Source organism: Salvelinus alpinus, chromosome 22 (genome assembly GCF_045679555.1).
Source record: "Salvelinus alpinus chromosome 22, SLU_Salpinus.1, whole genome shotgun sequence".
Lineage (NCBI taxonomy): Eukaryota > Metazoa > Chordata > Actinopteri > Salmoniformes > Salmonidae > Salvelinus > Salvelinus alpinus.
Genome location: NC_092107.1, coordinates 5524571 through 5541712, shown reverse-complemented (window position 1 = coordinate 5541712; position 17142 = coordinate 5524571). Strand labels below are relative to the sequence as shown.

At 46.2% G+C, this 17142-nt stretch overlaps 1 protein-coding gene across 5 annotated transcripts in view; it reads right to left on the bottom strand.

Annotated features, from left to right (window-relative positions):
• The window catches only part of LOC139548865 (BCAS3 microtubule associated cell migration factor-like), a 325394-nt gene that overhangs the window by 240937 nt on the left and 67315 nt on the right, over positions 1-17142 (bottom strand). For all 5 annotated transcript variants that reach the window (XM_071358768.1, XM_071358769.1, XM_071358765.1 and 2 more), the window contains exon 15: positions 15643-15913. In XM_071358768.1, the coding sequence (XP_071214869.1) occupies positions 15643-15913 (271 nt within the window). The remainder of the gene's footprint in view (positions 1-15642; positions 15914-17142) is intronic.

Here is a 17142-nt window from a genome sequence, read left to right as displayed (position 1 = left end):
ACAGCATTGCACACTCTTGGCATTCTCTCAACCAGCTTCACCTGGAATGCTTTTCCAACAGTCTTGAAGGAGTTCCCACATATGCTGAGCACTTGTTGGCTGCTTTTCCTTCACTCTGCGGTCCAAACCATCTCAATTGGGTTGAGGTCGGGGATTGTTGAGGCCAGGTCATCACGCTCTTTCTTAGTCAAATTGCCCTTACACAGCCTGGAGGTGTGTTTGTGTCATTGTCCTGTTGAAAAACAAATGATAGTCCCACTAAGCGCAAACCAGATGGGATGGGGTAACGCTGCAGAATGCTGTGGTAGCCATGCTGGTTAAGTTTGCCTTGACTTCTAAATAAATCCCAGACAGTGTTACCAGCAAAGCATACCATCACACCTCCTCCATGCTTCACGGTGGGAACCACACATGCGGAGATCATCCGTTCACGTACTCGGCGTCTCACAAAGACACGGCGGTTGGAAGCAAAATTTGGACACATCAGATTTCCACCGGTGTAAAGTCCATTGCTCGTGTTTCTTGGCCCAAGTAAGTCTCTTCTTATTGGTGTCCTTTAGTAGTGGTTTCTTTGCAGCAATTTGACCATGAAGGCCTGATTCATGCCGTCTCCTCTGAACAGTTTATGTTGAGATGTGTCTGTTACTTGAACTCTGTGAAGCATTTATTTGGGCTGCAATCTGAGGTGCAGTTAACTCTAATGAACTTATCCTCTGCAGCAGAAGTAACTCTGGATCTTCCTTTCTTTTGGTGGTCCTCATGAGAGCCAGTTTCTTCATAGCGCTTGATGGTTTTTGCGACTGCACTTGAAGAAAATGTCAGTGTTCTTGAAATTTTCCGTATTGACTGACCTTCATGTCTTAAAGTAATGATGGACTGTCGTTTCTCTTTGCTTATTTGAGCTGTTCTTGCCATAATAGGGACTTGGTCTTTTACCAAATAGGGCTATCTTCTGTATACCCCCCTACCTTGTCACAACACAACTAATTGGCTCAAATGCATTAAGGAAAGAAATTCCACAAAATAATTTGTTAATCTGTTAATTGATATGCATTCCAGTTGACTATCTCATGAAGGTGGTTGAGAGAATGCCAGGAGTGTGCAAAGCTGTCAAGGAAAATGGTGGCTATTTCGAAGATTCTCAAAAATAAAATATATTCTGATTTGTTTAACACATTTTTTGGCTACTACATAATTCCATATTTGTTATTTCATAGTTTTGATGTCTTCACTATTACTCTGCAATGTAGAAAATAGTAAAAATAAAGAAAAACCCTGGAATGAGTAGGTGTCCAAACTTTTGACTGGTACAGTACATACAGCTCAGAACTCACTTAACTACCAACGGCATCCTGCAGCACTGCTGACAGGGGAACTGAAAAAGCTAGCACTTAATGGTGTGTGCGTGTCAGTGTGTGTGTGATTGTAAACAGAGCGGTGATACACCCCCCAGGACGCCCCTCAGATGGAGTGAAGAACTCTCCCCGGAAAGGAACGGAACAGGGCCGGTGAGCCTGGCAGACACTCCCACATGACCCCTTAGCCAGCAGGGGAGGAAACAGTCTGGACCAGGCACACACAGAGAGAGACAGTGGTAGAGAAAGAGGGACAGACAGAGCGAGAGAGAGAGCATGAGAGCCACAATAGGCAGTATATACCGTCAACAATCTTCATATGGTGATATTTGGGAGTAAATGTCCTGGTTGTTCAGGTGACTTTACATTTCTAATGTAAAAAAAACGAACTATTCCCTTCCTAATCAGCCCACAATGTCTTACACACGGCTGGCAAGAACATGCCTCCTTTAATCAAAGTTACCACGGTTCAACCACATGTTTTACAGCTAGCTAATTAATCAACATCTTTAGAGGCCCACAGTTCTCTGTTCAGCTTCCAAACACAGCCCAAAGTAAAGACTGCTATTTTTGTAACTACTTTTAAATGTATTCGATAACTCATTCCGGTCTTTAAAATATCCTCGATTGAAATGGAGCATGGTAACTTTATCATTATCATCCAATAACAATGGTGGTTACATTTAAATAACTGGTAGCAACCTCAAGAACACTTTCATCTAGATTTAGCTGGCACAATTCAGCAGTATCTAAATCAAGAGAATGTTCCTTTCAAAATCCCTAACAGACAATGCAGTTGAGCACATTTTAAAATTGTCCATCTTCTTCCAAACACAAAATCAGTTATATTCCCTCTTAAAATAAAATGTAATTGCATACGCACAATAAAATAAAATAAATACGCCAATAGTCAACAAATCTCTTGGGTTTTATTTTGACAACATAGGCAACATAGGTAACACAACCAGCTATATCCTTCTCATAACACAAAGACACCCCATATAATGACAGAACTTCATTTGTAAAGTACTTTTCATTCAAGCTCGAAATACATAAGGGTGATAAAATTGTTGTGGCCTTAGTGGCCTGTGTTCATGTGGAAGTGGCGGTACCGTAGCAAGGCTGCTTGGCTCTCTGTTGGCTCTCTGTTGGCTCTCTGTTGGCTCTCTGTTGGCTCTCTGTTGGCTCTCTGTTGGCTCTCTGTTGGCTCTCTGTTGGCTCTCTGTTGGCTCTCTGTTGGCTCTCTGTTGGCTCTCTGTTGGCTCTCTGTTGGCTCTCTGTTGGCTCTCTGTTGGCTCTCTGTTGGCTCTCTGTTGGCTCTCTGTTGGCTCTCTGACAGGCCAGTGACTCAGGTCATGAGAAGTGTCACCTTTTAATTTCCTCACCATGGGGAAAAGAAAAAACAGAATGCGGCATGTCTCAGCCGATCCCTGAACCTACACTGCCCTATACAGAGACATCAGATGGGTTTACCAGAGGAGGAAAACACACAAAAGCTTGTCTGATTGAGTGAGTTAAAGACAGTAGGCTACAGTACCACAACATCGAGGTTCAACAAACACTTAGCTAATGCAACTCACTCAGGCTACAACAGGGAGAGTGAGAAACACACAGGGAGAGTGAGAAACACACAGGGGGATTGAGAAACACACAGGGAGAGTGAGAAACACACAGGGGGAGTGAGAAACACACAGGGAGAGTGAGAAACACACAGGGAGAGTGAGAAACACACAGGGGATGAGTAACTATAATGGAGGCCTGTCTTTTTCTATGAAGTAACCCAGAGTAACGAGACAAGGTTACAATTTGTAAAAGTAAAAGCTGTTCTATTGAGAAACACATAGTGGCCTATGTGTGTGGCACTACGGGTTGAAGCCACAGTATTTCTCTCAACCCATGTAGAAGTATGAAACAGTCAATTTACTTTATTACAACATTATCAGCAAAATCCCAAGGATAAGGGTTTTAGTGGTTGGAGATTAAGCTATAGATCAATCTGGCGCAGCGGTCTAAGGCACCGCAGTGCTAGAGGAGTCACTACAGACGCGGGTTCAATCCCGGGCTGTATCACAACCGGCCGTTATTGGAAGTCCCATAGGGCGATTGGCCCAGCGTCGTCCGGGTTTGGCCAGGGTAGGTCGTCATTGTAAATAAGAATTTGTTCTTAACTAGTTTTTTTGATTTTTTATGAATACCCACAACCAACCGCTGCAACAGTTACAAATTCCTTCACCTTGTGTATTTTTGGTTCGCAGCCAACTAGAAAATACAGAGCACACATTTTTTGAGTAAACGGCTTGTTCAATTGCTGTGTGGTTTTACTCTGAGATCTCCGTTATTGACTCAAGCCGAGGTAGGTAGCCGGCTGGGCCTCGAACCGCGAGGAGGAAAAACACACAACTACAGTAAAGCGCTGGCCTGGCTGCCACACACACTTATCTTGATACTACTACCTATGTAATGCTACAAGCTTATACTTCACACTTTATTCATTTATATTTTCTAAACTGTTACCATTTATTTACATTGAGGATTTGAACTTGCACATCCTCAGGTGTAGGTAAATGTAAATGATGTGGTCTTTTTGGATTTGTCATTTTCAGAGGAAATGGTTACTCTCCAAATGTGACATTTCTTAAGCCAATAAACACAAGGGTGTTAACTTGAGAAACAAAAACATATTACACATATTTTCAAAGCTCCCTATTTTAATTTCATTAACATCCCTTTCGGTCTCAGTGAGACAGCAGAATCATAAAACACCACCTACTGTGAATGTATTCAGATACATTAGGGGTCTAGGGGCAACATGTACATTGATAGCAACAAAACATAAATCCTCCTTTAGGGTCTCTTCAGTTCCACACAGTGTATAACATCAAACAAAATCTGACTAAAGCAAAATAATATATTCATTACTGATTCTTCTCTTTAAAACAACACTACAATAAATCAAGACAAATTCACACCGGTAAAAATATAAAATGAAAATGAAACCCAAAACACAATTACTAAACTACCCTACATACTGTGTCTTTAAAGTGGAACTCACGAGGGGAATGTTTTTCAGTGGAAAGGAAGTGACCATTCATAAAAAGGAAGGAAGGAGGAATTACAGAGCCGTCCCAGGCCTTTCTGTTGGGCTAGATTCCTATCAAGGCAAAACTATGAGCCAGTCAAGCTTTACACGTCTTTTCATCGCTTTCTCAGTGGAGTGGAATAAGGCCTGACTGGCATTTTAGAGCCAGGCCAGCTCTCTGCCAAGAGGAACTCTGAGAACACAGCGCCACAAAGAGGATAGCACCGGTACTACACGCTGAGAGACAGAGACACCATGCAGATACACTGCAAGTCTGAAGTTTTTCTATATTTTTTTTTACATTACATGATACAATAAGTTAAAAAGGAAGACTTTTCAGTTATGATTATGAATCGGTAAGATATCTAATCACATTTTATTTGTCACGTGTCGTAGACAACATGTGTCAAACTAACAGGGAAATGCTTACTTATGGGTCCTTTTCCAACAATGCAGAGTTAAAGATAAGATAAAAAATATAAAAAGTGAAAAGGAATAAATACAGTGAATAAATACATTTAAAAAACATGGCTATAATGTATATAGGGAGTAGAAAATAACATGGCTATATACAGGGAGAACCAGTACCGAGTCGATGTGCAGGGGATAGAAGGTAATTGATGTCACTATGTACTGTACATATTGGTAGGGGTAAAGTGACTACAACAGGATAGATTGACAACAGGATAGATAGACAGTATCAGCAGTCTGTGTGTGTGGCTTCAGTATCTATGTGTGTGCATGTTACGTGTGTGTGTGCGTGTCCAGTGTGTGTGCGTGTCCAGTGTGTGTGCGTGTCCAGTGTGTGTGCGCGTGTCCAGTGTGTGTGCGCGTGTCCAGTGTGTGTGCGCGTGTCCAGTGTGTGTGCGCGTGTCCAGTGTGTGTGCGCGTGTCCAGTGTGTGTGCGCGTGTCCAGTGTGTGCGTGTCCAGTGTGTGCGTGTCCAGTGTGTGCGTGTCCAGTGTGTGCTCGCATAGTCAGTGCAAGAGTCAATACATATAGTCCGGGTAGCCAATTGATTAGCTATTTCAAATCAAAATGTTATTGGTCACATACACATATTTAGCAGATGTTATTGCAGGTGTAGAGAAATGCTTGTGTTCCTAGCTCCACCAGTGCAGTAATACCTAACAATACACAAATCTAAAAGGAAAATAATGGAATTAAGAAATATAAATATTAGGACGAACAATGTTGGAGTGGCATTGACTAAATACTGTAGAATAGAATACAGTATATACATATGAGATGAGTAAAGCAGTATGTAAACGTTATTAAAGTGACTAGTGTTACATTATTAAAGTGGCCAGTGATTCTATATCTTTGTATATAGGGCAGCAGCCTCTAAGGTGAAGGGTTGAGTAGCCGGGTGGTAGCCGGCTAGTGATGGCTAGCGGTCTTGTTTAGAAGTATTATGGCTTGGGGGTAGAAGCTGTTCAGGGTCCTGTTCATTTCAGACTTGGTAATGCTTGCCGTGCGGTAGCAGAGATAACAGTCTGTGGCTTGGGTGGCTGGAGCCTCTGTAGTGTCTTGCGGTTGGATGCCAAGCAGTTGCCAAACCAAGCCGTGATGCAGCCAGTCAAGATGCTCTCGATGGTGCAGCTGTAGAACTTTGAGGATCTGAGGGCCCATGCCCTTAGTGATGTGGACACCAAGGAACTTGACGCTCTCAACCTGCTCCACTACAGCCCTGTCGATGTGAATGGGGAGTGTTTAGCCCTCTGTTTTCTGTAGTCCCCGATCAGCTCCTTTGTTTTACTGACGTTGAGGAAGAGGTTGTTGTCCTGGCACCACACGGCCAGGTCTCTGACCTCCTCTCCACAGGTTGTCTCAACGTCTTCGGTGACCCGGCCTACCACCGTTGTGTCATCTGCAAACCTAATGATGGCGTTGGAGTCGTGGGCGGCCACGCAGTTGTGGGTGAACAGGACGTACAGCAGGGGAAGAAGAACGCATCCCTGAGGGGTACCTGTGTTTAGGGTCAGCGTGGCGGAATTATTTTTATTTTACCTTTATTTAACTAGGCAAGTCACTTAAGAACAAATTCTTATTTTCAATGACGGCCTAGGAACAGTGGGTTAACTGCCATGTTCAGGGGCAGAAGGACAGATTTGTATCTTGTTGGATGTGTTGCTGCCTACACTTACCACCTTGGGGCGGCCAGTCAGGGACTCCAGGATAAAGTTGGTGTTCAGCCCCAGGGACCTTAGCTTAGGGATGAGCTTTGAGGGCACTATGGTGTTGAACGCTGAGCTGGAGTCAATGAACAGCATTCTCACGTAGGTGTTCATTTTATCCAAGTGGGAAAGAGCAGTGTGTAGTGCAATGGAAATTGCGTAATCTGTGGATCTGTTGGTGCGGTATGCGAATTGGTGTGGCTCCAGGGTGTCTGGGATGATGGTGTTGATGTGACCAGCATTTCAATGCATTTCATGGCTACAGATGCGAGTGCTTCGAGGCAATACTCATGTAGGCAGGTTACCTTGGCATTCAGGGTTACAGGCACTATGGTGGTCTGCTTGAAACATGTATGTATTACAGATTGGGTGAGGGAGAGTTTGAAAATGTCAGTGAAGACTACACTGCCTTTGCTTCCAGTAATGGACAGACTAATCTTTCAATAGGAACAAGAGAGAATCAAATCAAATTTTATTGGTCACATACACATGGTTAGCAGATGTTATTTTGAGTGCAGCGAAATGCTTATGCTTCTAGATCCGACAGTGCAGCAGTATCTAACAGGTAATATTGAACAATTCCACAACAAAACCTAATACACACAATCTAGTAAAGGGATGGGATAAGAATATATAGGTATAAAAAATATGGGTGAGCAGTGACAGAGCGGCTAAGACGCAATAGATAGTAAATAACAGATAGTGAAGGATACCGTATACACGTATGAGATGAGGAATGCGAGATATGTAAACATTCTTAAAGTGGCATTATTAAAGTGGCCAATGATATCAAGTCTGTAGGTAGGCAGCCACCACTCTGTGCTAGTTTAACAATCTGATGGCTTTGAGATAAAAGCTGTTTTTCAATCTCTGTCCCAGCTTTGATGCACCTGTACTGACCTCGCCTTCTGGATGAAAGCAGAGTGAACAGGCAGTGGCTTGGGTGGTTGCTGTCCTTGATCTTTTGTGCCTTCCTGTGACATCGGGTGGTGTAGATGTCCTGGAGGGCAGGTAGTTTGCCCCCGGTGATGCGTTGTGAAGATCACACCACCCTCTGGAGAGCCTTGCGGTTGTGGGCAGTGCAGTTGCCGTACCAGGCAGTGATACAGCCCGACAGGATGCTCTCAATTGTTCACCTGTAAAAGTTAGTGAGGGTTTTCAGTGACAAGCCACATTTTTTCAGCCTCCTGAGGTTGAAGTGGCGCTGTTACACCTTGTTCACCACACTGTCTGTGTGTGTGGACCATTTCAGTTTGTCTGTGATATGTACACCGAGGAACTTAAAACTTTCCACCTACCCCACTGCTGTCCAGTCGATGTGGATGCTCCCTTTGCCGTTTCCTGAAGTCCACGATCATCTCTTTTGTTCTGCTGGCATTGAGCAGGAGAATGCTGAGAACGCACCCTTGTGGGGCCCCAGTGTTGAGGCTCAGCGGAGTAGAGATGTTGTTTCCTACCTTCTCCACGTGGGGACAGCCCGTCAGGAAGTCCAGGACCCAGTTGCACAGGGCGGGGTCGAGACCCAGGGTCTCAAGCTTAATGATGAGTTTGGAGGGTACTATGGTGTTGAACGCTGAGCTGTAGTCAATGAACAGCATTCTTACATAAGTATTCCTCTTGTCCAGATGGGATAGGGCAGTGTGCAGTGTGATTGCGATAGCGTCGTCTGTGGACCTATTGGGGAGGAAAGCAAATTGAAGAGGGTCTAGGGTGACAGGTAGGGTGGAGGTTATATGATCCTTGACTAGTCTCTCAAAGCACTTCATGATGACAGAAGTGGTGGCTATGAGGCGAGTCATTTAGTTCAGTTACCTTAGCTTTCTTGGGAACAGGAACAATGGTGGCCATCTTAAAGCATGTGGGGACAGCAGACCCGAATAGGGATTGGTTGAATATGTCCATAAACACACCAGCCAGATGGTCTGCGCACGCTCCGAGGACGCGGCTAGGGATGCCGTCTAGGCCGGCAGCCTTGCGAGGATTAACATGTTTGAATGTTTCTCACGTCAGCCACAGAGAAGGAGAGCCCACAGTTTTTGGTAGCGGGCCGTGTCGGTGGCACTGTATTGTCCTCAAAGCGTGCAAAGAAGTTATTTAATTTGTTTGGAAGCAAGACGTCGATGTCCGAGACGGGTCTGGTTTTCTTTTTCTAATCCGTAATTGTCTGTAGACCCTGCCACATACGTCTCATGTTTGAGCCGCTGAATTGTGACTGCACTTTGTCTCTATACTGATACTTTGCTTGTTTGATTGTCTTACAGAGGGAATAACTACACTGTTTGTATTCGGCCATATTTCCAGTCGCCTTGCCATGATTAATCGCTCGTGTACAGCAATCGATAAACTTCTAGAATTTAGGTATCCATGTTCGCAAATTAGCTTTCTTAAAATCCCCAGCTACAATAAATGCAGCCTCAGGATATATGGTTCCAGCTTGCATAAAGTCCAGTGAAGTTCCTTGTTGGCCGTCTTGGTATCTGCTTGCGGGCGGATATACACAGCTGTGACGATAACCGAGGATAGTTCTCGTGAGATAATACGGTCGGCATTTGATTGTGAGGAATTCTAGGTCAGGTGAACAAGAGGACTTGAGTTCCTGTATGTTGTTACAATTACACCATGAGTCGTTAATCATGTAACATACACCCCCCTGCCCTTCTTAACGGAGAGAAGTTTATTCCTGTCGGCGCAATGCACTGAAAATCCTGTTGGCTGTATGGACTCTGACAACTCTTGAACGTGCAGTCCTTGGCCAGCTCTCCTGCTATCTCTCTCAGAATGACCTTCTTGATCCAAATCAGTCAGGTTTCAAGACTAGTCATTCAACTGAGACTGCTCTTCTCTGTGTCACGGAGGCGCTCCGCACTGCTAAAGCTAACTCTCTCTACTCTGCTCTCATCCTTCTAGACCTATCGGCTGCCTTTGATACTGTGAACCATCAGATCCTCCTCTCCACCCTCTCCGAGTTGGGCATCTCTGGCGCGGCCCACGCTTGGATTGCGTCCTACCTGACAGGTCGCTCCTACCAGGTGGCGTGGCGAGAATCTGTCTCCGCACCACGTGCTCTCACCACTGGTGTCCCCCAGGGCTCTGTTCTAGGCCCTCTCCTATTCTCGCTATACACCAAGTCACTTGGCTCTGTCATATCCTCACATGGTCTCTCCTATCATTGCTATGCAGACGACACACAATTAATCTTCTCCTTTCCCCCTTCTGATAACCAGGTGGCGAATCGCATCTCTGCATGTCTGGCAGACATATCAGTGTGGATGACGGATCACCACCTCAAGCTGAACCTCGGCAAGACGGAGCTGCTCTTCCTCCCGGGAAAGGACTGCCCGTTCCATGATCTCGCCATCACGGTTGACAACTCCATTGTGCCCTCCTCCCAGAGTGCTAAGAACCTTGGCGTGATCCTGGACAACACCCTGTCGTTCTCAACTAACATCAAGGCGGTGACCCGTTCCTGTAGGTTCATGCTCTACAACATTCACAGAGTACGACCCTGCCTCACACAGGAAGCGGCGCAGGTCCTAATCCAGGCACTTGTCATCTCCCGTCTGGATTACTGCAACTCGCTGTTGGCTGGGCTCCCTGCCTGTGCCATTAAACCCCTACAACTCATCCAGAACGCCGCAGCCCGTCTGGTGTTCAACCTTCCCAAGTTCTCTCACGTCACCCCGCTCCTCCGCTCTCTCCACTGGCTTCCAGTTGAAGCTCGCATCCGCTACAAGACCATGGTGCTTGCCTACGGAGCTGTGAGGGGAACGGCACCTCCGTACCTTCAGGCTCTGATCAGGCCCTACACCCAAACAAGGGCACTGCGTTCATCCACCTCTGGCCTGCTCGCCTCCCTACCTCTGAGGAAGTACAGTTCCCGCTCAGCCCAGTCAAAACTGTTCGCTGCTCTGGCACCCCAATGGTGGAACAAACTCCCTCACGACGCCAGGTCAACGGAGTCAATCACCACCTTCCGGAGACACCTGAAACCCCACCTCTTTAAGGAATACCTAGGATAGGATAAAGTAATCCTTCTAACCCCCCCCCCCTTAAAAGAGTTAGATGCACTATTGTAAAGTGGTTGTTCCACTGGATATCATAAGGTCAATGCACCAATTTGTAAGTCGCTCTGGATAAGAGCGTCTGCTAAATGACTTAAATGTAAATGTAAAATGTACCCAGTTACTCTGTTTCACGGAAACATGGCTATGTTACAATCCTGGATATCTCTTTGGAAAGCAACTCTTGACCTGATTTCATCTACTTTGTTAACTAGGGACTGGACATTAGCTAGTAACATACTCGGAAGCGTTGGTTGGTGTGAGCGCATCCGAAGCCTCACTAGAAGTCCGCTCCGGGCACCCTCTCCTCCGGCAGCGTTGTTTTGGGTCGGCCTCTGGAATCAGTTCAAATGCAGACAAAGGATCCGCTTTGGGTAAGTCGTATTCCTGGTTGTAGTGCTGTTTGTGCTGATAAGTTGTAGTGCTGTTTGTGCTGATAAATCTCTCTGATATCCAATAGTTATTCCCGGTTGTATGAAATAACACAAGGTTTTCTGGGCTAACAATGTAAGAAATAATACATTAAAGAAATATATATACTGCACAGTTTCCTAAGGACTAGAAGCAAAGCTGCCATCTCTATCGGCACCATCTTGTAGGGATTATTCAGATGGTGGAATGTGCAGATAGTAGAAGCAACTGTATGACCTCCCACACTTATGGTGCAAACCACATCTTCCTTCATCTATCACTTTACAACGTTTAAAATGTCACTATGCTGAGGTGACTGATATTCATTTCCAGTATGTGTGCCTGCCTTCCTGTGTGTGTGAGTGTGTATTAGAGGTCATATAGGCCACTGGGGAGCACACAGCATCAAACTTCATGTTTTACGAACGGTGAAGAAAATCAGTGTGTCCTGCACTTCAAAGTGAGCGTTTAAAAATCTCTAATTTTAGAAACTCTCGGACAAGCCCTGGGTCAGAGGGTCAAGTCGTAAACGTGTCACGCCTCGCTAGCGTGACGTTAGTTAGTTACCAACCCCTCCGAGGTAATGCCTGTATCCAAAACGGCACCCGTTTCCCTTTATAGTGGACTACTTCTGACCAGGGCCCATAGGGCTAGGGATCTGGTCAAAAGTAATGCACTATAAAGGGAAAATGGTGCCATTTGGGACACACAGCAAATGCCATCATCGTACGAGCGGCGTCCGTTACACGCTGACTGTGTTTTGGCCGGAGGACGATGACTGACAGAAAAGGGTGTTGTGAAGGATTAAAGAACCCTGAAAATCCAAACAAGCTCTGTGTTGGCTTGTAATAGCACAGAGGAAGTAACCCTTTTCAACAGTGAATTAACAGTTTCCCCTTGAACTTTGTTTTGCCCTGCGCTGCGGCCTCTGAATGTGGGACAGAAACCACATGACTAGTTGACTGTGGATCCACAATGAACCACCAAGCCATCTATACAGGCCACCAGGAGAAATCAGCATCCCCATTAACAGACGAACAGTCAAGTGTTGATGTTTCATGACTTGGACTGTTTGACCCAAGCTGCAAACACATGGGCGCATGCACAAACACACACACACACACAGATGTGAGTGGACACACACACACGGACGTGAGGGGACACACACACACGGACGTGAGGGGACACACACACACGGACGTGAGGGGACACACACACACGGACGTGAGGGGACACACACACACTCAATGAACCATGGGAGTGGACACACACTTCACTAACCTCTATTATCTATTTTCTTTTTGCATTTTGCTCCTGTTGAACGGAATAGTAGTGGATTCAGTACAGCAGAACTTCTCCTTCAACCACAGGAGTGTTTGGACTGAAATGTGTCTGACATTGACAGAAGCACAGCAGAACTTCTCCTTCAACCACAGGAGTGTTTGGACTGAAATGTGTCTGACATTGACAGAAGCACAGCAGAGCGAGGCCACTCTTGTCGACAGTCAGACACTGACCCCAAATCAGCCAGACTCAATGACCACAGACAACTAGTCTACTAAAACCCTACACGCCAGTTTAAAACAAACTACTCCAAAAATCAAATATGTACAGTATCGTTGATGTCTAAGCATTTGAGCAACAGAGCACTCTTGCAGGTTCAGGTTGTGTGAGCTACTTTAGAAACTATGTCTACAGCTAAGCTATATGACTGATGTGCGAATAGAAGTCTAAAACGATTGTCAAACAGTCCTTCACATTGTTACATGGACATTATTAGGGACAATAAAATTAGGGACATTAGGGACAATAAAATAAGAATTTGTTCTTAACTGTCTTGCCTAGTTAAATAAAGGTTAAATAAAAATAAAATAAATAAAACAATGGGTCCACTGAATTAGAGCTCTGCTCCCTGACCCGAGACAAACATTATACATGGGGTTAGGGCCGGGTTGGGCCTGCTTTTCATCAATAACTAAGGCACGGGCAGGGCTCAGGTATCACAAAATTGATCAGTAACATTTTGAAGCTCAGCCATTTGCTCGTGCTCTGCTGAGCAGTACAGTCATATCTGACTAGGATCATAACATGGTGTCAGAAATACTTCAACCTCGTCAAATTTACAGAAAATAATTATGTTCCTTGAGTTTTGGGTTTCGGGCAGGGCCAGGCCTTAAATTCAGAAGAAGCAAATTGGGCCTGAACGTTGCGGGCATGAGTAGGGCTCGGGCTTAAAATTCATGCCCACGCAGGGTGTCATGTAAAAACTTTCCCAGCATGAAATAGTTTCTAATCGTTCTGATTGTGGCGTCATGTTGTAATATTTCTCACAGCTTGAAAACGTTCCCATGAACTCAGCCATCCACATAAAGTGATGCACGTGCAATGAATCAAGCTGGGAGAAATATTACAGCATGACCTCACAATCAGAACACAAATCAGAATGATTGGGAACTATTTCACGCTGGGAAGATGTTTTACATGCCACAGGGCTCTTAATTGAATACACTGTCTCAGTTAAATTTAATCATTAGAGACATCAGGTCATCCATTCCTCTGAGGATCCACTGGCAAAGGTCAAAGGTCAAGGGTTAAAACAGGACTTGAGAATAAATAGCAGGATTCCATATTTAAAACGGAGAGAGAGAGAGAAAAAAGCCCAATTGTAGCCTTCTATTTTTAAAGTGGCCTGGCAGCTCTGAAGGATGTGTACTTTTCCTAGTTCCTTCCCCAAAATCAATGTGTTGTCACAGAGGACAATCAGAGGGCAGCTGTTGTGGCTAGTCTGACTGATTCATTACCCATGTTTCTGACGCCCAGATTCGAGACCAAGAAACAACCTGTTCACAAAACAGACAGCACACAAGCAAAGTTTTTTGGGGTCCGCGCAAACAGGATAAATCATCTAGCCTCAACACTCGGAAACAGACTAAAATGACAAGATCGGCGTTGCAAAGCAACACAACAGGATGCTGCCAAATCATTCTGAAACTCATGCAACACAAACTTCAGACTGATGGGAAAACAGTTACAGTCAAGGTCACTTATAGTCAAAATGCAAGCCAAGATCTACCACTCAGATTTTGACTTAAACATTGATGACTTAAAAAACGTAAGCCTACGCAACATTAAACAATTAAAAACAGTAATGTAGCATTTAGGTTTGTGCAGTAGGCTATAGGCCCAATACATTATATCACTGCAACTCATGTGAAACTCATGCACCAATTAATTTCGTTACTCCTATGACCAGAGAAATATTCACTTTGATACAGTCATTCATTACAGCTGCAGTGCTGGTTGTGGAGTGAGTGGAAGTAGGGAGAACACACATTTCATGGCTTATAAAAGTGTTGAACACAATATTGACAGAGCAGACGTCATGATCTCCCCCCACACACACACCATGCAGAGAAAACCCCCGGATTCCTGGCTGACTTCATCACAGCCTCCGAGGTCAATAAAAATGAACAGATACGCTATAAATATCAAAGTCCTGAAAAGCGATTGCTCAAACAGTAGTATTTTTGTCTTTCTTCACGCTGTAACATTTATATAGCCATCTGCCACCCCTTGGGGGGCAGCGCACACACACACAGGTATCAGTGAAGAGACTGATACCTAATTGTTGACAGGAGTGATGTGTGAGTCTCTTGCTTCTCTCTCCCTCCTTCACTGCTGCTACAAGAGTTAAACTCCCTCTTACTTCCTCTGTCCCTCTTCTTTCTCCTTCCATCTCCTTCTCTCCACTTTATCTCACTAGATCCTGCACGAGACAAGCTGCGGCGGCAGTACATTCCCTGGGCTTGACGTCACTCTGGCTTGAACGTCCTTCTAACATTGTTTTAAGTGATCTGCCAGTGGTCATTATTACAGAGGCTGGGGGAGAGAAGCCACACAAACAGTAGTGGGAGAGGACTAAAGGACCAAAGGGTGAGGTTCTGGGGCTGACAACAGGCTAGGAAGGGAGAGGGGAATTCAGGGCACCACGGCTGGAGAGACAGAGAGAGAGGGGAGAGATGGATGACTGAAGCCCTGACAGTGAGAGGCAGGGAGGGAGGGCAAACTGAGAAGTTCTGCAAACAGCATCGACCCTGAACTGTGATTTTTCTCTGTGAACTTGCTGATGAGTATATGTCGACAGGTGTGTGTTTGCGTATGAGTGGGTGTGTGTGCCCACGCGGTAGTGATAGTGTGTGTGTGCCCACGCGGTAGTGATAGTGTGTGTGTGTGTGTGTGTGTGCCAGCCAGGCCAGGCGGCTCTAGGGGTGTTTGACCAACAGGACCAAGGCTGTAACAGACAGGTCATAGTCCCCAGCAGAACAAGGTCTACTCAGGTGACAGCCAGTCAGCAGTTGTTGTCACTTACTGGAACCGGAGCCGCCGCTGTCTGAAGAGCTGTGTGCTGCCACACCCACCATATCAGCTATAGCCATGTCACAACACGTTGCGTATTGTGGGGTTTTATGTACTGTGCAATAGTAAGAGCATGAGGGAGATGTTGCTCTCTGCTTGGTGCGTGTGCATCTGTGTACGAGCGAGTGTGTCCTCTATCCTTACCGTGTAGTGGGGACCCCGAGGGGCTGCTGGAGAGCCCGGGGATGGGGCTGCATCTCCCTCCTCCAGCCTGCTTGATGTTCAGTTCATTCTCTATCTCCTCAAGCCCTGCACTCTTCTGGAAGCGAGACATGCGGTTGACCACGCGGGGGGACATGTGTGTGCGGGTGCAGGGCGCGCCACCGTAGGGGTTGATGGGAAAGACGTGGGAGGTGCCACGCAGTGTGCTGATCACCACCCAGCGACTGTCCTGGCTGAAACAGATGTCCTGGACCTGGGGAAGGAGAGGCGGGTGGGAGCGAGGGAAGGTGGAGAGAGAGAGAGAGGGAAGGTGGAGAGAGAGAGAGGGAAGGTGGAGAGAGAGAGAGAAGGGGAAGGTGGAGAGAGAGAGAGAAGGAGTGGTGGAGAGAGAGAGGGAAGGTGGAGAGAGAGAGAGGGAAGTTGGAGAGAGAAGGAGTGGTGGAGAGAGAGTGGGAAGGTGGAGAGAGAGAGGGGGAAGGCGGAGAGAGAGAGGGGGAAGGCGGAGAGAGAGGTAGAAGGAGTGGTGGAGAGAGAGAGGGGGAAGGCGGAGAGAGAGAGGGGGAAGGCGGAGAGAGAGGGAGAAGGAGTGGTGGAGAGAGAGGGAGAAGGAGTGGTGGAGAGAGAGGGAAGGTGGAGAGAGAGAGAGGGAAGGAGTGGTGGAGAGAGAGGGAAGGTGGAGAGAGAGAGAGGGAAGGTGGAGAGAGAGAGAGGGAAGGTGGAGAGAGAGAGAGGGAAGGTGGAGAGAGAGAGAGGGAAGGTGGAGAGAGAGAGAGGGAAGGTGGAGAGAGAGAGGGAAAGTGGAGAGAGAGAGAGGGAAAGTGGAGAGAGAGAGAGGGAAAGTGGAGAGAGAGAGAGGGAAGGTGGAGAGAGAGAGGAAAGGTGGAGAGAGAGAGGGAAGGTGGAGAGAGAGAGGGGGAAGGTGGAGAGAGAGAGGGGGAAGGTGGAGAGAGAGAGGGGGAAGGTGGAGAGAGAGAGGGGGAAGGTGGAGAGAGAGAGGGGGAAGGTGGAGAGAGAGATGGGGAAGGTGGAGAGAGAGATGGGGAAGGTGGAGAGAGAGATGGGAAGGTGGAGAGAGAGGGGGAAGGTGGAGAGAGAGAGGGGGAAGGTGGAGAGAGAGAGGGAAGGGGGAGAGAGGAGTGGTGGAGAGAGAGAGGGAAGGTAGGAGAGAAGGAGTGGTGGAGAGAGAGAGAGGGCGTTTTAGATAGAGAATGCTGATCAGCTAGTCATACAGTGACAGTAACACAATGTATAAGTAGTAAGGCTGTTGACCATAGAGCAAAAAATAGCATTTCCCATACAAAACCTTAACGTTCTCAAATAGATGTTGAACTGACCACTGAACAGAAAATATAAGATGACCAGTTGAAAGGAGGTCTCTGGAGGGTTGTTGAGGGTTTGATGGTAATGTATTTTTAAGTCTTTAGTAAAGACAGCCCAACAGTCTGTCTGTCTGCAGAAAACAATGAAGGTCTCTCAGTCTGT